General features: G+C 46.0%; 1 protein-coding gene across 7 annotated transcripts in view; it reads left to right on the top strand.

The window, feature by feature from the left end:
• The window catches only part of DPYSL2 (dihydropyrimidinase like 2), a 91,996-nt gene extending 72,462 nt beyond the window's left edge, over window positions 1–19,534 (top strand). For 5 of the 7 annotated variants that reach the window (XM_073324853.2, XM_073324855.2, XM_073324859.2 and 2 more), the window contains exons 9-14: window positions 4,448–4,604; window positions 4,830–4,971; window positions 6,020–6,190; window positions 11,900–12,079; window positions 13,984–14,161; window positions 16,641–19,534. In XM_073324853.2, coding sequence (XP_073180954.1) covers window positions 4,448–4,604; window positions 4,830–4,971; window positions 6,020–6,190; window positions 11,900–12,079; window positions 13,984–14,161; window positions 16,641–16,732 — 920 coding nt within the window. In that variant the 3' untranslated portion in view covers window positions 16,733–19,534. The remainder of the gene's footprint in view (window positions 1–4,447; window positions 4,605–4,829; window positions 4,972–6,019; window positions 6,191–11,899; window positions 12,080–13,983; window positions 14,162–16,640) is intronic. The other 2 variants (XM_073324854.2, XM_073324856.2) reach the window with 1 other exon arrangement.
• The last annotated feature ends 3,892 nt before the right edge of the window (window positions 19,535–23,426 follow it).

Consider the following 23,426-nt stretch of genomic DNA (forward strand, 5'->3'; position numbering starts at 1 on the left):
ATATAGAGCATTCCCTTTAATAAATCCTTGCCTAAGTGATGTCTGTCCGAACCGTGTGCTCCTCTGTCCCTGTCGACATTCCCCCCGCCCTGGGTTTAAAAACTCCTCTACAACCTTTTTAATTTTACATGCCAGCACCCTGGTTCCATTTTGGTTTAGTTGGAGCCCATCCTTCCTGTACAGGCTCCTCCTTTCACAAAAGGTTCACCAGTTCCTAATAAACATAAATCCCTCCTCCAAACACCATAGTCTCATCCACGCACTGATACCCTGCAGTTCTGCCTGTTCAACTGGCCTTGCATGTGGAACTGGAAACGTTTCAGAGAACGCTACCATGGAGGTCCTGGATTTTAATCTCTTACCTGGGAGCCTAAATTGGCCTCCAGGACTTGTCTTCTGTCTTTCCCCATGTCCCTGTGTAGCTACATGTACCACGACCACTGGCTCCTCCCCAGCACTGCACATAAGTCTGTCTCGATGTCTCGAGAGGTCCACGACCTTTGCACCCGACAGGCGGTTCATGCATTTCTCCCGGTTGTAACAAATCCAACTATCTTTATTTCTAATGATCAAATCCCCCATTACTATTACCTGGCTCTTCCTAATAACTGGGGTCCCCTCCCATGGAGGGGTATAGAATCATAGAATCATAGAATATCAGGGTTGGAAGGGACCCCTGAAGGTCATCTAGTCCAACCCCCTGCTCAAAGCAGGACCAATTCCCAGTTAAATCATCCCAGCCAGGGCTTTGTCAAGCCTGACCTTAAAAACCTCTAAGGAAGGAGATTCTACCACCTCCCTAGGTAACGCATTCCAGTGTTTCACCACCCTCTTAGTGAAAAAGTTTTTCCTAATATCCAATCTAAACCTCCCCCACTGTATCCTCAGTGAGAGAGGATATGATGACATCATCTGGAGGGAGGCTCCCAACTATGGGATCCTTTTCCTCTGCTCCAGCTTGATGTTCTCCTTGGAGACTTTCATCCTTCTCAGCAGCCCAGAGGTGGGACCACTTTGATGTGTCCATGTCTGTGTACCTCTCTGTCTCCATTAGTTCCTCCAGTTCTGCCGCTCTCAAGAGCCCGTATGCCGTCTATGAGGGCCTGGAGTTGCTTGCACTGAATGCAGACATATGCCACCTTTCCACCAGGCAGGTAATCATATGTGCTGCGTTCAGTGCAATAAACTGGATAGTCCCCACTCTGCTGCTAGACTTCTGCCTGCATTATTTTTACTCTTGCAGGCTTTTAGTTCTTTTTCGGGGGGTTGTGGTGTTTATGGACCTAAGTTTAGAGTGTTTTTTAGGTGTATCTGGCTCTCCCACTCCTTCTTTAAACTCCGTCATAAAACTCACCTGTTCACTAGCTCCTCTGGTGGTTTAGGAGGTGGCTTTTTAAGCCCCTGTTTTCCCTGAGTTAGCTGCGGCCCCTTGTCAAGGGATCCGAAAGGCATTAGAGATTAATGGATGGATGGCGACTGCCTTGTTAGGAAGCTCTGAGTCTTGCCTAGCACCCAGCCCCACCAACAGACAACACTACAGTCTTCTGTCAAGCAGGCACATGGCAAGCAAGCACGCAACAAATAAGCTAACATTCAGAGTCACGTCAAGGGTAACATGTTGTCGCTCCTCACAAAACTCCCCTGGTTGTTGCTCCTGTTCGCTAGCTCTCAGTAGATCTTAGAATGCTTCACCGTCTTTTCATAGTACCCTTAGGAGGTAGAGAAAAATTATTATCCGCATTTTACAGCTGGGGAACTGAATCACAGAGAGGCTAAGTGACTTGGCCAAGGTCACACAGAAAGTTTGGGGTAATGCAGGCAATTGAAGTGGTCTGTCTCATCTTGCAGGAGAGAGCCCTAACTATTACGCCATTCTTTTTCTTTGGTGGTAGCTTATGTACAATTCCAGGGCAAATGGCATTTGCCCCAGTAGGTGACTTTTTATATACCTTACACAAGCTTAAAAAAATGGCATGCAAAGCAGAGTTGCACAACAGAGCCACACAGCCGGCACCCACAATCCTGAGAGGGTAGAGAGTGAGTCACTGAAGAACATCCAGAGGAATGAACAAAAGGTAATTGATTTCCTAATGGGGGGGAACTTTGTCAAGCCAGATGCACATGATGGCATTTGCATGGTGAATATTCCTTGCAGACACTGTCCTTGGTAGTCCTGCAAGATGAAAGATAGCTTGCGAGAACAATTCCTCCAATGTATTGGGTATAAACAGGCTTCCCTTTCACATCCAGCGTGCCCTTTGCCTTGTTCCAGTTTCATGACCCCTGACCCTGTTTGCTGCAAGTACTCCCTGGCAGGCTCTTCTTCGGCTGGAGAGTTGTCTTTTAAACAGTCCCAGTGATAGGGTAGGAGGCCAAGCCATTACGATCCACATTCAAGGCCTGTTTCCTAGGATGCACCCTTCAGTGCTCTGTCACAGGAAAGTGGCCAGATTCGATGGTCTTTGCCCCGCTTTTTGCCTATTTTTGTGTCTGAAAACCCACAGAGCCCCAGATGCCTTCTTTGCACGTGAGTAGTAGCACAATAAGGATCTGTGCTCGGATGCTGCAGTGAGGGGTGCAATAGATAGAGCTCAGAGGGGTTTATTTGGTTAGTAGTTCAGTGCCACTAGCAGCTGTCAGGGCATCTGAAGTTGCAGCCTCCAGTATGTGCTCTGTATGCAGATCGTGTATCCCACCCCCGTAAAGCATCATGCCCTGAAACATGGGCTGTTCCCGCCTGTGGTTAAAAATACTTCTCTAAAGAGGTCTTGTGGTTAAAGTACTGGACTGTGACTCAAGAGATCTGGTTTCATTTCCTTGCTGTGCCACAGACATTGGGGAAAAACATCTATCTTCTTTGTGCCTCAGTTCCCCCTCTGTAAAATGAGGATAATACTTCCTTTCTCCTACCCTTTGTCTGTCCTTTCTATTTAGACTCTAAACTCGACTGGGAAGAGATTCTCTGTGTGTGTATGTACAGCACCTTGCACTATGGGCCACAGTCTGTTTATGACAGTTTGTTATATGTAAATATAACAAAATCTTCATTCTGCTACATTTTTTATCTGATCCCTTCTGATTTATCCTGTCATGGGCCTTCAGACACTCTGATCCCCCCCCCCCCCCAGCTCTTATTTATACGGTCCCATTATGAGGGATCTAATAAACTGGCAACTTTTGCTGCTCTGAATGCTCCTCAGGAACAAGACCTTCACTGTTAACTCACAAATACTGAGAGGCCTATGTTTTCAAAAGTAACTGACAGTTTTGGGTGCCTGACCCGAGATGCCATAAATGGACCTGAGTTTCAGAAAATGCGGAATACCCACACTCTGAAAATCAGGCCTCTGTGAGGCCATAAGGCCTAGGGTGATCAGATGTCCTGATTTTTGGGTCTTTTTCTTATATAGGCTCCTATTATCCCCCCACCCCGGTCCTGATTTTTCACACTTGCTGTCTGGTCACCCAAAGGCCTAGTGATAGAGCAGGGGACTGAGACGCAGGAGGCATGGACTCTGTTTCCATCTCTGCTGTCACTGGGCGGTTGCGTGACCTTGGGCAAGTCACGTCCCTGTTCTGTGCCTCAGTTTCCCCATCTGTAAAATGGATGATGACACTGACCCTTGAGAGTTCCTGATGAAAAGCTCTATATAAGAGGTAGGTGGTGGTATCATTATTAAGGTTTCTCAAGTGGGGCACCCAAAATCACCAGTGGCTTGTGAAAAATTTAGGTCATAGGTAAGGTAAAGGCAAGCGGTGAGTACTTCTGAGGGAGCTCTCAACCAGGCAGCCTTGTCTAATGACGGTGATCTAAGCTGGTCCCTCAAGCATGAGATGCTGTGGAAACGGGAATGGTATGGTTGTCGTCTCATCAGCAAATATGCATTTCATACACAGCGCTGACCTGATTATTTACATCGTGTTTTTTCCACTAGCAGGAGTGCAGCCGTTTGTCCATACCAATGAAATGTTAACATTTGAATACACTCCAGGATACTGGAGATGCTGCAAACAAGGGGTGGGAGTAGCAGGGGCAGAATTTTGTTTCAGATAAAGTTTTTGGCCAAACCATCTAGTTTGTGTTGGTTCAGATTTCACCAGCCTTAATTTTGGGGCATTTATAGCACCTGGCATCATGTAATTTGTTGTAACAAATCGATTGGGTTGGGGTCTCGCAGCACGATAGGGTGGGGCAGTTGCTATGCTGCTTCAGACCGTGTAGTCCAGTACCCTGCCTCTGTCAGGGGCCACGATCAGCTGCATCAGAGGAAGGTGTAAGAAATCCTGCTGTAGTTACAGGCCAATGTCCCTTCGGGGCAAGTTATCTCCCTGTTCTCCCTTAATGAGAAGGATGGCAGGCGCGCCCCCGGAGAGGGTGGAGATGCCTGTTGCTCTGCTGGCATTGTGGTGCTTACAGCTGTCCTGTTGGTGTGTCTCTGCCCCACAGGCACCGTGGTCTACGGGGAGCCCATCACAGCAAGCCTGGGGACCGATGGATCTCATTACTGGAGTAAGAACTGGGTCAAGGCTGCAGCCTTTGTCACCTCCCCACCGCTGAGCCCTGACCCAACCACTCCTGATTTTCTCAACTCCCTGCTGGCTTGGTGAGTAGACGAGGCTGCGCGTTCGCAGAGCGTGTTGCCTAAGCACAGGACGCACACTCTGCTCGTGGGTGGTCACCAAAGCTAACTTCCGGTTACAGAGCCCCATCTTGAGCTCAAGGGGTAGAGTGCTGTGCTCTGGTGAGGGAGGTCCGGGGCTCTCTGAGGACTTGAGCTGTTAATTTGCTGTGAAAATAAAGTAATCCCCGCCCCCCATTTGGGTTTCAGCGGAGACCTGCAGGTAACTGGCAGTGCCCACTGCACCTTCAACACTGCCCAAAAAGCTGTTGGAAAGGACAACTTTACCCTGATCCCTGAAGGAACCAATGGGACTGAAGAAAGAATGTCCATCATCTGGGATAAGGCTGTGGTAGGTCACTCAGGGGTCCAATTCCCATCTGTCCTCTAGTTGAGGAGTTCGGTTACATGGTTGGGTTACATTTTGTTTGCCTCCCCCCCCATCTTTTTTTATTCCCCTGTTTAGCATCTAAAAAGGGCACTAACCAAAAAAAAAAAAAAAAGTGAAAGTGACCTTTAAACCAGAATCTAGTGAACGTTGTCTGCCTAGAGGTAGACTGCCCACCTTTGCTCCTTCCCACTTCTGGGCTGCAATAGGGGGCTGGTGTGAGTTAGAGCACCCTTAATAGCTGCTTGTAGGCTGCTTTGTAGACTAGAATTGCCAGTGTAGAGCACGCTGGTGACTCTTCCTCTGGTCCCTTGCAAGTCTCCTTTGGCCCGGCCCCAACAATGCCACTATACCAGGGCTGCACAGGAGTCGAACGTAGGGCCCTACGTATCCCTTCTCAAGGGGCTGAATCAGAGACTAAAATCTGGCTCAAAGTTCTCCAGCCCTCACGGAGGAAATGTAATTCTTTCCACCTCTATTCTCTCTGTGTTGACTCAGATTCCTCCTCTGTAAACTGTCTAATAAACTGATCCCACAGGCAGGTTGGGTGCTGCTTGATTAAGATTTGCACTGCTGTAGGGAGGCAGTGTGGCCTAGTGAATAGTGCACTGGATTGGGACTTGGGAGACAAGGGTGCTCTGCCACTGATTCATTGAGTAACCTTAGGCAGGCCACTTGCCCGCCCTGTGCCTGAGTTTTCCCATCTGGAAAGTGGGGATAATAGCAGTGACCTTCGTTGTTTTTGTTTTTAGAAAAGAAGTGTGTTGAGATCTACTGCTAATAAGAACGAGGTATTATGGTGCTTTTAGATCTTTGAAGGGAAGATATTAACAGAGCTTGGTTGTTACAATTAATAAGTAATGTTGTCTGTACAAAGCCAGCCACCTCCTCCATCTGATGGTAACAAATCTCTGTCTAGCACAAGGCCCTCAGGAATCTGCTTTTGGCCGGAGATGCTGTTAGTACAGGTTTGTGCTTTGCTAATGCAGTCATGTCTTTGCTCCTTCACCAGGTGACTGGTAAAATGGATGAGAACCAGTTTGTGGCTGTAACCAGCACCAACGCTGCTAAGATCTTCAACCTGTACCCACGGAAGGGCCGCATCGCCGTGGGCTCTGACGCTGACCTTGTCATCTGGGATCCTGACTGTATCAAAACAATCTCGGCCAAGACTCATAACATAGTGAGTACCTTTTGCAGCTGAGCCCTGCCTGCTCTCCCTTCTGCACCACGCTACAGCCGGCCGGCCGTAATACAGTAGTACAGAGGCTTCCCACAGCTAGGTCGATGGAAGAATTCTTCCACTGACGTAGTCGCAGCTACACAAGGGGTTGACCCAACTACAGTGCTCCGGGTGTGAAAATACTCACCTCCCTGGGTAACAAAGCCAGGTTGTGCTAATTTTTAAAGTGTAGACCAGGCCTTTGTAGCCGAGCACTATGCATAGTGAGAAGTCTGGTCTGGTCTGGTTTTCTCCATAATGTGCCCAACAGCTCCCTCTGATCCAAGGGGATTGAGAGTGTTTGATGCACACCTGATTCTGATGCATGATCCCTCCTTGGCACTCCACGGGAAGGTGAAAAATCTGCCATAAAGCCACATCCTTCATACTTACACCCACCATTACAATGACTGTCGTGTAGTGTCCCCCTGAGACCATGCACCCCATGTGCACACTGCCACAGCAGGACCCGTAGCGTGAAGGAGCAAATAAGTATTCGCTGGCCCACAAACATAGGACTAGGAGCAGTGGTTTCACACTTAGGACGGTCTGCATTCTGGGGGTCATTTTTCAGCTAATAAATGGTGGAATGTCTCTTTTGCGGATGGGGGTGGAGGGGTGTTCAATTAAACCTAAGATGAGCACAGTTATGAACTGGTTTTTGAGACTTAAGTTTTGCCAGTGGCTTCCTCGTCATTACAGTGGGCAGAATCAGACATCTGGATCCAAGCGTACTCTTGAACTTTGCAGAGTTTGAATGACAGATTCAGACTTTGCAGACTGAACTCCTCTCAGTTAAAAACACAGCCTCGTTTAACCAGGAGCTTTCACGCTGGCTGCGGGATTTCTGTGCCTTGTGCGACTCAAAGGGTTAGACGAGCTGAATGAGAGTAGTTCCTTCTGGCCTGAAAGTCTATGGGCCAGATTGTCAGCTGGAATAAATCAATTGCGCTCTCCTGGCGCTATATTAATTTACAGCAGCTGAGAGTCCAGCTCCTTAAGCCTGCGCTCCAGCAGTTGACTAAGTAGGTCTCATATTCTAAATGAGAGAGTACGGACCAGTATCAGCAGGCAGGGCCAGCTGAAGTTCCCCATGGCCCTGCAGGAGGACAGGAGAGAGAACAACCACTGTGTGGGTTTGTTTACCACTGGTTTAGCTGCTGGCTAAGAACTTAGGGAGTGTTTCCTTGGAAAAACCTCCTTGTGCTTTTTCCATGAATGGCTTTATTCACTCCACTGCTGAGAAGCAAAATTTTCCTCCAGAGATTGGATCCCTGGATACATTAACAAAGGCTTTGGAAAAAAAAAAAAAAGTTTGGCTTGCTTTTGTATTCCTTAACATGGTCTAACTTGGTAACTGGGCTAATAGCTTTGTTATGGTGGATGAAAGAGCCTATATAAAACACAGTTTACAAGGACTGAGTGGGTCAATAGATGATTAGGGGCTGGATCAAGTCCTGCTTTGGCTGGTAGCATCTGAAAATTCTTGCCACCCGATGGCTTCTTTTTGTCTATATGATGCAAGTGTGGTGGGTTCCCAAAAGGCATGGGGCAATATCACAAAACATACAGGGCCTGATTTTCCATGGATTTACAGCAGTGTAATCAGGATTAACTCCTTCCAATTAGCCAGCGCCATGAGAGCTCGGGTAGTATACAGCCAGAATAGAGCAGAGGAGAATCAGACCCATCCTGGAGAGAGTTTCAGAAGACTTACTGATTTAGGAGCACAAGTCCCCTTGATTTTTCAACAGGACTTACTCACCTTACTTACTAGGGTGTGTGTGTGACTTTCTGGCTTTGTCGGCAGTCAAGGGCCCAGTGAGTGACCCTCATGCTTCCCAAAGATGGCCTCTCAATATCAGGTTAAAGCATGTTTGTGAGACTGCCCTATCAGCTCTGCAGATGGAGGACCTCAGGCCCACCTCCTTAGAGGTAATTAGGTCTAACTTCCATTGAAATCCATGGGAGATAGGTGCCTACGTACCTTTGATAATCTGGGCTTCATTCTCTCAGGCTGCTAGTCCATTACCTCTCAAAAGCTACCTTTTAAAACCCCAAGAAAGGAGAGACTTCAACTGAAGACAAACAGCACAAACCACTAACTCGTAAGCAACAAATATCTAATTTTCATGCAGGTATCTACCCATCCAGAGATCCTGTCACTGTCCAGATAGGTACAAGCAGTACATAAAGTAGACGTTCATTTCTAAATGGCATGTTGATAGCCTCAACAGTCTCCCAGGAGGCATTAATATTTTTTTATATTACAATACCACTTAGAGGCTGCAGTTGGGGGATCAAATCCCCATCATGCTAGGTGCTGTGTAAACATGAAGTAAAGAGGTGGCCCTTGCCTTAAAGGCTTCCACACTTGGTTATAAAAAGATGGAGGTGTGGGGGAAAAGAGGATGAGGTTGTAGGGAGACTTTTTAGATGGTTTTGTCATCCCTTATTTGGGTCACAGTAGCAACTGGAAGCCCCAGCCCATTCCCACTGTACTAAATGCTGTATAGACTTTTGGCCCCCGTGAACTGTGACTGCTGTGTCTCATACATGATTGTAATGCTCTTCTGTTTATCTTGCCCCTCCCAGTGGCATCTTGACAGAAGATTAAGCTTTCCAGGTCAGGGCCTTGCCCTGCATAGCATCTGTTAGTTATTTTGCATCCGTAGGACCTCTTATGTACTTGGCGATGGAGGCAAAAGTGATACAAGTGCAGAATTATTAGTATCCCTTATTTTAAAGGAACACCATTTTACTAAAGCTTCAACCAAAGCTGGTTTGAAACTCAGGAGAAGGTATTAACTGCTGCAGAAGCAGAGCTAGTGATTATGGGGCACCAGCTTATTCTGTTATTTTTACATGTTAGAGCAACACCGCATTTCTCAGGAAATCACAGCTGTGCCCCTCTCGGGCAAGGAAACATTAAAGCTTGAGAGGGAACCTGTTGTATTTGGAACGAACCTAATTCCTGTGCTTTTATCCTAGCTCTCTTCTGGGCAGCCACAGCCTTTTCTCAGACTGGATCCCATTTGCTTTACCCTCCATTCGAATGGTAAAGCTGCAGTCAAACCCACCCATAGTTATAACACACTGAAAGTGCAGACTCCATCATGAACTCCACAAAAGTGACTTGGATCAAGTTGCTATTCCCCCCGCCGAGATGATCACAAGAATACCTGTTCCCAAACAACATGTTAGTAGACCCCTTCCTGCCAGTACAGTTAAGAGGTGGAGCATTTTCCAGTGATTCTCCTGGAATTCCTGTTGCCTCCCGTTGCCACTCCCAAGTCAAATATTTCAAATCCTGTTAATTGAGAGTGAGCAATCCTATTAGAGTAAAAGAAGATCGCCCTCGTCCCTGACTCAACCAAAATGTTGACACGAACACCATTTTGTAAAGCTCAAAATTTAGCTTTAATCTAATTAGGATTATATATATATATATATATATATATATATATATATTTTTTTTTAACCATCACTGAGCACTATCTGTATACTTCTGCTCTATGTATTAGTGACTCAGAGGTGTTTCCAATTGTTTGACTACACTCATGGTTCATTCTCAAAACATCAAATAACTGAACTTAACCATTTTATTGCCTAAAGACAAAACAGTACACTAGGAAAAAGCGATATTAGTGCCCTCCTCCTGGGGAGCAAATTCTCATAGCCTGTTCACCTTACGCAGAAGGTGTGCTTCAAGGCTACGCATCTCAACTAAAACAATAGGGCTCTGGTCTCAGTTTGGACCAGTAATGGGGTGCACTCTCCTCTCGTGAGTGCCCGCTTGGCCAAGTGCGCATGCCTGCACACACTTGGATTGTCCTTGCTCTGCCCTAGGGCTCCGTCCCTGGAGACAATGTCTGTACCCTCTTTGGGGCTTTCTGGCTTCAGCTCTCCAGCTGGGCCACGACAGCTCAGTTCCCCCTTTGGGGTGCCTCAGTGTCCAGGCCACTTCCCCCCACTGGCTAACGGACCCAGGCCTGCCCACTACTCCAGGTCCCAGCCCAGGGACCCTGTAGATTGCAGCTGTTCGCTGTGTCCCTTTAACTATGTCACATGGCTTCTCTAATGCCCTGGGCCACCTCCCTGTGGCCCCGTGCCATCTTCACCCTTACTTCAGGGCCTTGTCCTAATGCAGTCCCAGCAACCAGCTCAGGGCTCCTTCTTGTTCTCCCTGGCTTCTGGCAGCATTGCCCTGTCCAGGGTTCTGTAGCTCCATCAGCCATCCACATGCCTACAGCTCCAGCAAGGAACTGAACTCCCTCTGGCCCTGCAGCTCTTCTTATACTAGGCTGCTGGGCCCTGATTGGTTGTGTCCCACACAGCCACTCTAGGCAGCTTGGAGGACCATCTCCACTGCCCTTTTTTGGGACGGGGTGCGGCAGGGCTATGAGGTCTCCAGCAGGGGGTCTCAAAGGGTCTGGTACAGGATGGATTGGCAATAATAGAATACAAATCTGATTAATAATAATGCATACAATACTCTGAGCATAAAGCAGGCTGTTACTTACTTCTCTCTTACATGATCTTTGTCTTTTATTCACATGTACTTAGAATAAAAGCTTGTTTGGGTTTGATATAGCAGGAGTATGTCAGAGGGACTGATTTACTAAATATTGTTTTTATTAGGATAATCCCTCAGGGCTTTATACTATTTAATGATATCCAAGTAAGTTTTTAAAAAAAAAAAACCTGGGAAGATAGCAGGAATTTCTATAGGTAGTATAGGAAGGTCTATCCTGGGCTAAATCTGGCAGGATCTGGTTTTTAAAAAAAGTGTCTGAATGACGATTTTAAAATGTAGGCCTTAATCTATATCAGCGTGGTACCTCAAGGCCCCCGACGAGATCAGGGCTGCGTTGTGCTAGGCACTGCTCAAAACACAGTAAGAGCTTACAATCTAAACCAACATGACAAGTAAAGGGCGGGAGGGGGGCAAAAACCAAACTTCCTAAGAGTGGGTCAAAATGAAACAGGAAAAATTTGTAAGGAAAAACGTGATCCTGGCATTTTTAAATTGAATTTTTACAAGCAACGCTACTTACCCTTCCCATTTTACAGAGGGGGAATGGAGGCAAAAAGAGGGATTAAAGTGACTTGTCCAGGTGACAAAAGTCTGTGGCAGAACTGAGAATGGAACCCTTCAGAGTCCCTGTCGAGGGCTGTAACCATGTGACAGTCCTTCTGTTCCACGATGGGGGGGTCAGTAGGAAGGGCTGGTACTCAGCACCTCTGAAAATCAGGCCCAACAGTGAAGGACTTCCATGGGCTTTGGATCAAGCCCCTAAATCCCTTTGTCAGCCATGGACTAGGCCCTGTGAGGTTCCAAGCCTAAGAGGTGTTAAACTATAGTGCATCCAAATTTGAACTTGTTGGCATTTGTTCATCATTCTAATTTGTGCCCCATTGGGAGTTCTGCCTGCGTAAAGACATTAGTTACTATTGCTTTTATGTCACCACATATATTGGCGGTGAGTGCATCGACATTGTCACCTCTCTCTCACCTGAACTCTAAAATTTGGGAATCAGTGTGGATTGTTGTTTAAAAAAAAACCAAAAACTGGGGGGTGGGAGGGAATTGTTACTCGGCGGTAGCTTAAGACATGGCATCTTGCATTGGGATGAACACTTGGTCCTGATGTCTTCTTTTTGTCCTAGTCTCTGGAGTACAATATCTTTGAAGGCATGGAATGCCGTGGGTCTCCATTGGTGGTTATCAGCCAGGGAAAGATTGTGTTGGAGGATGGGAACCTCCATGCAACTGAGGGCTCTGGACGATACATCCCCAGGAAGCCATTCCCTGACTTTGTTTATAAGCGCATCAAGGCAAGGAGCAGGGTGAGTATGTCCATGAATGCTAGTTAGCTCATGAAGCTTCTACGTTACGGGGCTGGTGAACAGGTGACATCCCCACCCCACTTCTTCCATAGAGAAAACAGTGGGTATTGTCCAAATTTAGTTTCTTCCCTGAGTTGGCTTTTATTTTCTAAAGTAACTTTGTAACCTAAGTCTGAGCTTGGCTATCCCTGCAGAATCTTTGTCTCTGCTCCTAAATTCCCTCGGTCACAGACAGACAGGAGTAAGAAGAACTAGTCAGAACGATTTGGTCTGGCGTGCAGGGTGAGTCAACAAAATGACTCTGCAAGGTACTAGCATCCTGTCACAATAGGAAAAGAAAATAGTCAACTTAAACACTCATCCAGATAAATTTACACTTTAAAATAAAACTAATTATGTTGTTGACTTTGTTGTCTTTGCATTTTATCGATCTTCAAACAATGAAACTAGGCTAGTCACGCTTGTTTCAGGCAAATAGTTTGATTCTCTTGCGATTTGGTTTGCAGCATTGTTGGTTAAATTCAAAAGTTTTGGAAGATTTAATTTAGTACGTTTTGCACTTAGGAAGGAAAAATCTCATGCACAATTACAACATGAAGAGTAACTGCTGGGCAGTAGTTCTGCTGAAGAGGAATGGGGGTTAAAGTGGATCACAAATTGAATAAGTCAATGTGATGGTTGGGGGGAAAAAAAGGCTAAAAATTTGGGGAGTATTAACAGAAGTGTTGTATGTAAGATACGGTTGGTAATTGTCCCACTCTGCTCAGCTGGAGTACCGAGTCCAGTTCTGGGCGCCACGTTTTAGGAAAGATGGACAAATTGGAGAGCAACAAAAATGATATAAGGTTTAGAAAACCTGACCTATGGGGAAAGGTTACAAATTGCATAATTAGTCTTGAGAAAAGAAGGCGAAGCTCTAGAATAGGCTGACAAAGGAGGTTGTGGAATCCCAGTCATTAGAGGTTTTTGAGAACAGGCTGGATAAAACACCTGTCAGGGATGGTCTAGGTTTACTTGGTCCTCCCTCGGTGCAAGGGGCTGGACATGACGACTTCTCAAGGTCCCTTCCAGCCAGACACTCTATTCTGAATTGAAACAAATGTAGTGAGAGGGTTTCTACTTTTGAAAAATAGTGAATTTAGGCTGAGGCAAAAATTGGTTTTCAAAGGATATACGAAGCCAAAACAGAAGCAATTAGAGAGATCCTCAGCCAGTAGAAGTCAGCATAGCTGTACTGAAATCAGCATAGCTATACAGATTTACAACAGCTGAGGATCTGGTCCCTAGAGTCTTTCAAAGTGGAACAGTCACATAATTATATGTTTTGGTTAACTTGTCAAAATCTTTAAGGGAAATATTCCATGCTGAACTGAAGTATCTGCAACACTGCCCTCTGCTGGATAGAATCAGAGGAGTTTGCTTGGGATTATACTTTGTCAAAGTATTCATTGCAAGCGAGACTCCTTGTGAATGTGTTTTGAAATGTTGATGGGGAAAAAATGGATTTGCAATGCTTTGAAGCCAATGGATTTATACTACTGGAGGCCCAGGAGGATTAATGTGGAATCCCATGATTTTGGGGTACTTGGGTCACCAGAAAAATTGATTTCCTGTCCAGGCCTGGTTGACCTTCTCTCACAGTTTGTGAAATTACATTCAATGCAAAATAAATTATTGCAGCCAAAGGGGCAAAGGCTGGTCTCCCTTTCACTTGTGCAGTTGAATAGCCATAGTTCACAATCAGCATCAGCACCATGCAGAGTGTGACTTTTAAATTCTAGTGCAAAAACTGAACCGTGAATCAAACATCTCTGACTTGGTGACATCGGGACCCAGTTCAGGTCTCTTCCTAATGCCGCCTTTAGCTTTGCTGTTTGAAGGCTCATTGCTTGTGTTTTCTCCAGCTGGCTGAGCTGCGGGGCGTCCCCCGGGGCCTGTATGATGGGCCCGTCTGTGAAGTATCTGTGACACCGAAGACTGTCACACCAGCATCCTCAGCTAAGACGTCTCCAGCCAAACAGCAGGCCCCACCTGTCAGGAACCTGCACCAGTCTGGATTTAGCTTGTCTGGTACATACTTATGTATGGCTAAATTATTACGTTGAAATCTTGGTTGTTTTCTTGTGGGGGCGTGGGTTCGGTTGCAATAACAAGAGGAGGCGGGGACGGGGGGGTTAACAGCAGTGAGATTCATTTCACAGCAGAAGGAAAAATCTGGATAGAAGCCCTGCTAGAATTCTGATTTATTTCAGTGCCAAAACAAAGGAATCTATATCTCCATCCACTTCAAAGGGCAGGGCCCCAAGCTGGGATACAAGTTAGGTAGCACCATTGTAGACTTTTGCCAATTGAGGATCTGGCACTTTGTATTTTTCACTTTTTATCTTGCAATGTCTATGGCTGAGTTTTTTCAGCCATGATTAGCTTGGCCAGAATGGGAGACAATTACACAAGCTTCCTTTATGGATCTTGAGTGGCCCAAAGATTGACATTCAGGGCCAGATTCTATGGAGCCAGGCTGGAGTACACCAGGTATGTGGGATCTGGCCCATATAGTGCAGAGCGGGGCAGTTTTGCAGGGCCTGGGCAGTTCTGTATACCATCACAGGATACTGCAGAGAGAAGATTTGTCCTGAATTGGGAAGAGGGGGTTTAATGATGAAGTATGAAGAGACAGTGACTCAGTGTCTGGGAGATAGATCCAGAGATGAGGGGTAAGGCTGCCTTACTGCTAAATTGAGAGCTGATCAGGAAATCCACTTTCTCTGCATGGAAGATTTTTGATTAAAGCCAAAACTTATTCAACTTTTTTGGATTTGTCAAAAAAAAAAAAATTCAATGAAAATCCAAAATTTTCTGACAAAAGCGAGGGAATAAAGAAAGTTTTAATTTTGGGGGTGGGGTGGGTGTCCAGGTCAGAGAAGGCCAAAATCAGAGTAAAATAAGAGTACCTACTTAGAAGGCCAGAATTAGCAGGGTGGAAGCTGGAACAACTCAATGAAAGAATAGGATGGGTTTGAACTTGAAGATGTAGTTATGGAAACCAGGAGGGCAGTTCTGATGAGACAGCTGGGAAGTTCATGTTGGCCGGTGCAGCAGTGTGCGGCTACTTTGGTTCTGCTCCCTGAAGCAAAGCAATCACCTCACCAAAACCAGGGTGGGCTGCCTGCAGTTTAGAGGAACGCATTAGTTTTATTTAGTGAGAGGCATCTCAGAGAGACTTGCAGTGCTTTTAGTGGACTTGAAAGCAAGCATTAAAAGTTATTTCAATACTTCCACATGGTTCTAGTGAAACTCACTTGTGGCTGGAGGTTCTCAGCATAGGCAAGTGTTACACATCTCTCTCATTTTGTGCTGAAGCAATTGGTTGAGGATCAGAAGGATGATTTAATGAGATCCCTCCTTCCACAACAAATATGGCAAGGTCTCCCACTAAGTTAATTTAGCTGGGAGGAGTGGGTGGACCAAGTGTTTGATAAAGGGCTAGTAAGCCAGCAGCATGCCTCGGCAGAAGCTACACAACAGGGAAAGCTAGGAGAGGGAGTTTCCTCCCAAGATGATGCTTCTAATCGGCAATTAAACCAAGTTAGCATTGGGAGGGGGGAAGAAGGGGAAAAGACTAACAAATTTCTCCACTCACCAGCCTGCCACTTGAAAGCTTTCCCAGTGCCCTCTGCTTCTGCACAGTCTAACCTAGCCCCTTGTGATCACAAAGAACCATCACAAAACAGCGTGAACCGATGCAGTGCCCCTTCCCTGAATCTGCAGGCAGCTCCAGGGCCGCTGCTGCTGCTCAGAGCTTTCACTGAAACAGTAGCACAGTCTTGTCTGTTTTTAGTATTGCTGTTCTGCAACCCAGGGGTCAGTCCGATGTCCAGCCCCATTCTCTGGGCACAGAGCCTTCACTTCCTGCTCAGCAGTCTCTCCCCCTTTATATCCCAAGCAGCCAATTTAGAGCCCTTCCACTGGGCACCTGATGCAGCAAGAACAAGTGAGCTGAGGTTAAAGCTCTTGTGGGCTTCGCTGTGGGCCAGATAGTGCTCCCTCGTTGTGGCATGGGGATAGAGAACCTCTCTTCTGCTCACTCCCCCGCAAAGCCATTAGCATGGATAGCCAGTGGTCACCAACCTACCTCGAGCTCTCAATCTAATCCACGTCTCAGGACCCAACATCTTAATTAATGGGGCGGCCTCAGCAGAGAAGACTAGGACTCACTCCACTAGAGAACGTGCTGTACTCTCCAGTGCTGGTCTCTGTGGGTTTGGATTAGAGCAATTCAGGACCTAATGATTCCCCACCTTGCAGAACAGCTGCCTGTTTCGTGATTCCCCAAGGCTGGAAATCAGGTGCCTACATATCTTTTTGAGGAACTGGGTCATAGGGCTTAATTCAACCTGGCCAAAGAGGCTATTATCAATTCCAGTGGAGCTGCATCCTTTTAGACCCACGGGCTCAATGCAGCCCAAAGACGGCCGGCAATGTCACGGGTCTATGTTACTGCGTTGAAAGCTACGCAACTCCAGCACTGCACTGACATGGCCTCTTCTCTGTCTCCTTCCAGGTGCGCAGATCGATGACAATATCCCCCGCCGCACTACTCAGCGCATAGTGGCGCCACCTGGTGGACGTGCCAACATCACCAGCTTGGGTTAAGGAACTAACCTCTCTGAGGCCGCCTAGCGGACCAGGGGAGGGGGCAGGGTACCTGGAGGCCCTTTCGATTCTTTTAGAGCCTGTGACGGTTACTGCGGGCAACCAGTGTGCTATGGCGCAACTTCAGTCCCCCTCAATCCATCTTCCTCATCGTCAGCGATCCCACTCAATTCCCCCCTCCCCATCCCCCAATCCCATCACATTTAAAGAAACAACCCCCATTTGATACGCTGGACATGCAAAAAATCAGTTTAAAGAGGGTGTTTGAGATGAGGCCTCTGTTCCCATTAAACATCTCTTGACAAAGGAAGGATAAAGTGAATTTCCCGGGAGCTGCCTTTTTTAAAAAATAAAAATGGCTTTTTGAGATGCCCAACACAGCAGTCATTCAAAGGGTTTTTAAACTGGATATTCCTTAGGGTCCTGACCTGCAACAGCACCGCTAAATGAGGGCAGAGGAACACAAGTCTAAACTTATATCAACATTCTCCCCCCTCACAATCATTCTGTGATCTCACCGGGTATCTTAGTACAAATAGGAAGCCTGTGTTAGAAATTGACAAGATGCATCTTACGCAGTTGGGCTGAGGTTTTGCTGTGTTTTTCCTTCTGGATTTTTCTGCAAATTAGATCATTGAGGAAATTTTAAAAATGGAGTACTTTTTAAAATATTTTGTACCATTGTGTTTGCACAGTCTCATCTCAGGAGTGGACCTCCCTCCCCCATTCGTGTCATAGTTTCTGGCCGTCACCACAATCATTTGGTAGTAGGAGCTCATAGCATCATTTCAGCAAGCACTTGATACTTGTGTTAGTTCATGGACGTTTCTAGGCCTCAAAGCGAAGCTATGATCTGCCTCAAAAAGTCTCAGGTCCTCAGCAGGTGTCAATCAGCCTAGCTCCATTGAAGCTAAGCTAAGACTTAATTGACACCAGCTGAGGATCTGGAACAAAGTCTCATGAAAACATTTCCTCAACAGGCTTTTCATTTGTGGAGGTGAAACTCCAGAAGCTGAGGTTTTAGTCAATAAACTAGGTTCATTTGGCAGTATGTTAAATTCAATCGCAGCCCCCCACTTTGATGATCAGAAGAAGAGTAGCCCTCACAAGAGCCATCATTTAAGATAGAAAGAAACTTTGTTAGTATCGTGTAAAGACCCCTCGTGAAAGCAGACAAGAAAGGTCTTACCAAGGGCCATTCCAGTTATAGGGCCAGAGCCACAGCTGGTGTAAATGGCAACTTGGTGGTAGCTATGCTGATTTACATCAGCTGAGGATTTTGCCAATGATTTATGACATTGTTATACAATAGATCATTGCACAAGGGCAAAATTCATCCTACCGGAAACACCCAGGAAAAGGCCTTTATTTAACCCACCCTAATTTAGGGTCAGTGGTAGTTCTTTGTCCTTACATACTAGCTAAATCCCATATAGAGATTGCTTAGTGCCTGTGAGCTAAGGCCCAGATCTTCAAAGGAATTTAGGTGCCTAATTCCCATGTAAATCAGTGAGCATTAGATGCCTTTGAGGAATTGGGTGCTGATCTTTTAGCTCAAGCGATGGATGATCCTCATTTCAGATCCAGATGGCAGTTGGTTCACATGCATCATTTAAGTCCTTCTCAAGCTGTATTTTGAGGGCTCGGGGCCTTGGTCTGGTTCTTTGCACAGAGGGTAATCTTTCACCCATTGTCACAGCATTTATCTTCACTTCCTTTTTGTCCCCTGCAGCATTGGTGGAGCCCTGGTGGTCCCAGGATATGTGGGAGACAAGGTGGATGAGGTAATATCTTGGTCCAATAAAAGATACTACCTCACCTACCTTGTCTTTTTTGTCCCCTGGTATTCAGGGGTGTCACCTGCTTCTTCTGTTTGTATTTTTGCTTGTGCATTCACTTTAATTTTCCTCGTTTTAACTCTTAAAATGATGTTTACAGGTTCTTAAGGGAAAGAGATATATGCAGGCTTTTAAAAACTAAAAACCAAATCCGCTTTTGTCAAGTATCAAAGCTGGGATTTCCCAGTGGTCTTAAAGCAGTTTAGGTACCTAAGTCCCATTGGATCTCAACACCTAACTCCTTCAGGCGCCTTCAAAAATACCAGCCTTAAAAAAAAACAGGACAGTATGTTTATTTGTCCAGCCATGTTTGATTTTGGTTTAACTCTTGGGTCTTTCGTTTTTCCTCACAGAGATTGCACTTTTGTTAAAGTAATCAGTAAAACCTAATATATATTGCAGCTGTTTTTTCCACCTGTGCTTTAAAATAAATTGGAACAAGTTAGGGAGAAAAAAAAAACCAGTCGTTTCAGTTCTACGAAACATTCGCAGCTCTTCAGTGTTCACTTGAGTCTTCCTTGTTTGTTTTTTTTTCCCTTCACCCACTGACTTTTCAGGTAGTTTTGTTCATTCATTACAAGAGGGGAAAAAAAAGATTTTTGCAGGCTACGTAAGCATGTTTTTCTGTGGGAGCTCATTTGCTTTGTGTCTGTTTAATGGATGTCATATGTAAATGCTTAAAGAAAAAAATGAGACTGACTATTAACCGCAGTGACTTGAAGCTCTAAAAATAAACAATGTAGGATTTAATACTAGCTGGATTTTAACCCTTGGATTTGTGATTGTGAACTATGAGAGGAGGAGCTGTAAGTGCTAAAGATGATCATGTGTGTAGACAAAAAGTACTGATATTTGACCATTGTCACAATGGTAAACCCCACCCCAAAGTCTTGTGTTTTATTCCTTACAAACTGTGTTATATTACCATGGGAACGCCTAATAAAGACAAAATGTTGTGGTTCCACTCGGTGTGTCTGCGTCCTGAGGTGATCAGTGTTGTATGAGTGTACACGGGGGTGGGGAGGGCAGCCCTCAGCTCGCATAGATTGGCATAGCTCTGTTGGCATCAAGACTGATTTACAGCAGCTGAGGATCTGCCCCGTGCTAGACATGTCTTGGAACATGCTTGTCACCGCTGAAGGGAGCCCGAGGGGATGGAGTCCTAGCCAACGAGAATTGCCAAAACAAACCCATCCCGCTGGCGCTCCGTTCTGTCATCTCAGTGGGGAAGCCAAGGATTGAGTGGTCCATGGAGACTGAATCAACCACTCTCTCCTAAGAGGCACGTCAATAAGGGACAGTTTGCACCACTGCTCCCTGCACTGTTCTACTATAACTGTATAACTCGCGGCCTTGTCTCCACAGTGCTCGAGCCAGCCTCTTTCACATGCAAATTCACACCATTATTTAAGAGACTTTTCATACCAGGTGTCTGATAAACACAGCATCTGGCAAAGCAGAGAAGTGTGAATTCCCACCATCATTCGTCTGAAAACAACACCCTCAGTTTACATAGTTAAGCAGTGGCCAATGATCTACAGCAATCTGCTTTGATCAAAGGGGAACCAAAGAGATGAAAGCGGTTGGCACAGCTCTCAAGCCTCCAACAGGCGCCCATTTGGACCGTGTGCAGGATACAGACACTGAGTGAAGCACGCAAACAGAGAACTGAGCTAGAATCATCACAGTGGGTGGGGAAAATGCTGATGAACCATTTTTAATGAAAGTTGAACTGCTTTGCAGAGATGGTGCAATTTAAAAGTTGCAGTAGAACCCAGGCAGGTTTCCAGTGGAATCTTGCAAGCCAGGCAGGTTGTGAAATCCTTCTGGTTCTGTGGCAGTTGACCAGCCCAGTTCCTCAGCAAGCTGGGATTTCAGGCTTCCAGGAACTACAAGCCTGGGAAGCTTCCAAGGTACAGAGCTCCAGGGCAGCCAGCTAGGCAGATTGCCCTGACTCTCCGATCCCAGCGCTTTCCATTTTGCAGAGAATTTCAAAGTTGCTAGTTTTTGTTCCAAATGGGAATGAAATTCCATGTCAAAATCCTCCACGAAACAGAATTCCCTTTCTCCACGCAGCTCTAGGAAGCATGAGGTGTCTGTTCATCTTTCGGTTGCCTATGTTCTCTCCATCTCTTTCAGAATATGCCATGGGCTCTAACTTCCACGGGGGCAAGGAGGGACCCTGGTTTAATGTCTCAGATCAAAGGTAGCGTCCCTAACAGTGCAGCTACCCTTTATTACAGTAGTAATATAGCACTGGGGTAATACAGTGTAGCATAGGAATTGAGCACAAGCATGAAGTGCTGTCCCCATTGTTGTCAATGGCAAAACCCCTGCTGATTGTCAGCAGGGCCAGACTTTGCCCCAGTCGTGCTATGGGTCTTAGTCCCATGGTTCTCAAGCACAGAGGGACTGCTACGCGCAAAACAATGCTTAACAATATTGTGTTGGGAATTGAAAAAGGCAGGTGGGCAGGAAAAAGCCCTCTAGCAAAGACCTTCATTCGACTAATTTGCTTATGTTCTCTTGTCTCAGCAAAATGCAACAATTTGGTTACTACCTCCTTACACTAGACAGTAGCACATATGGAAACACCTTTCCAGGGTGTTTTTTCTGGCATGGATTTATCTGAAGATGGGTTTAGATAAACTCAACTGTTGAAGTGTTTCTACAATAACGTAGGGCTGAACTATGAAGCCAGCCCCTAGCATTAATATTTAGTTCACACACATTGGTGGGGCTTCCACCTAGTGAGTGGTCATTTTGGGATTTCCAGTCTCCTCAACCACAGAAAAGGCTGGCCCCAAGGAATCCATCCCAGGATTTTCAATGAGCCCAGCATAGGCCGGGATAGGATTTGGAGTGTTTATGAAGATCTGACATGCTCAATAAATTCTATTAATAACTGAGGGACAGAAGCTTGAAGGGGAGAAGGGACCATTAAGATAGAGTCTGACCTGTATAATGCAGGCCATTAAATATCACCATTATCCCTGTATTGAGCACAACAACTTGTGAGACTAACAGGGGTGCTGGAACAATTTGTATAGTGGGGTGCTGAGAGCTATTGAACCTAACTGTAAACCCTGTAGATGAGGGAAACCACTTCAAGCCAGGGGGCACCAGCATGCCCCGCACCTATGGTGACTAAAGCACATCTTCTAGAAACATCTGGACTGGGCTTGAAGTCAGAAAGAAGAAGAATCTGCCACTTCCCATAGTAGATTAATAATCATCCTCACTTAATATAGTGCCTTATTTCTAATACAAATGTCTGACTTCAACTGCCAGCCACTGGTTCTTGTGATGCCTTTCCCTGCTAGGTTAAAGAGCTCTTTTTAACCTGGTATTTTCTCCCTGGGGAGGTACTTCTACACGAATCAAGTCACTGCTCAATCTTCTTGTTGATAAACTAAACAGATTGAGAGCTCAAAAAAAGCGTAGCAGTGAGAGTCTCAATGTGTTGATTTAAAGAAACCCTGGTCATGTGGGACAGTTTATTTGATGAAAACATCCTGAGCTAGATCAGTGGTTCTCTAACTTTTGTACTGGGGACCCCTTTCACATAGCAAGCCTCTGAGTGCGACCCCCCCACTTAAACATATAAAAAAGTGTTTTTAATTTATAACACCATTATGGGTGGAGGCTGACAGCTTGCGAGCCCCCCACGTAATAATCCCACAACACCAAGAGGGCTCACAACCCCCAGTCTGAGAACCCCTGAGCTAGAATAGGACTGAAACAACATGACTGCCGTCCTTAATCTTGGTTCATCTCACCAGCATTGACTGAAAAATTCCATTGATAGCTCTAGAAAGTTGCTATTTGGTCAAAAAAGGTGGTCAGAATTCTGAAAGAGGAAGAGAAAGCCCATGGGAGATCAATGCAGTGCTTAAAAACCCTACTAGAGCAATCATAATGCTATAAGTCATGGTAGAATAGTAAAGTAATGCAGTGTGCTATAGCTCTATGACCATGTGGATTAATCAAGTCAACTGTCGGTCTGCGTGAATCTAAGGCAGGGAAATGTTTGAGTATAGTAAGAGGAAACCAGTGGATCGATTAGATGGATCCATTGGGTCAGTTACAGCGTGTAGACGTCAGCAGTCCTTTTACTGGAGTCAGTGGAGCTATGCGGCTTTCTAGTAGCTGAAATTCTAGCCCACAGCTTACCGTGTATATCTACCCCTCTGGTTCTCTGAAGACTTCCCATTGGTTAGGTCAGGGTCACACACTAGGGCCAGTACACATCCAGCTGGGGCTCATTTCAGCTCCCGTGCTGACAAACAGAAGGAAGAGGAAAGCTATGGCTGGCAAGAAACATGCTCGTCTCAACAACTCAGAAGGTTGGATGGCCCAGCTTGCAGGCTGTTGAGAGCTTTGTCTTCAGCCTGGGAAGGCCGAGAGTTGTTTTGGTTGCTTGGCTTGCCTCCCCGGGGAAGGGAAATCTGTGCTTGTTTGGTCAATGTCATTTACTGTGGATGGAGGAAACCTACTGTGTGACCTTTACCCATCATGCTCCGGTGAAGCACCCACCACAGGCTCCTTAACCAGTCCTGCCAGATCACTCACATTTCTAACAGGACTGCAAATCCTCAGCTACCATAAATAGACTAGATGCAGATATATCAGCCTTCTATGTCAGTCATGGCTCACCGCCATCCCCTCCCCTGTATTTCAGCTGCCTATTGGCAGCAAGAGACAGCCAGGCCCAGATCCTCCTCAATACCTTTGAGGATCTGGGCTCTGGCCTCCTCTCCTGCCCATGCAGTGTAGGATTGACTTGGTTATTCCCTCCATTCATTCTATTAACCTCTCTTTTCCAGTCTAGCCAGGTAACTCAGTGAACTATGGCC

Source organism: Lepidochelys kempii, chromosome 26 (genome assembly GCF_965140285.1).
Source record: "Lepidochelys kempii isolate rLepKem1 chromosome 26, rLepKem1.hap1, whole genome shotgun sequence".
Taxonomy (NCBI): Eukaryota; Metazoa; Chordata; order Testudines; family Cheloniidae; genus Lepidochelys; species Lepidochelys kempii.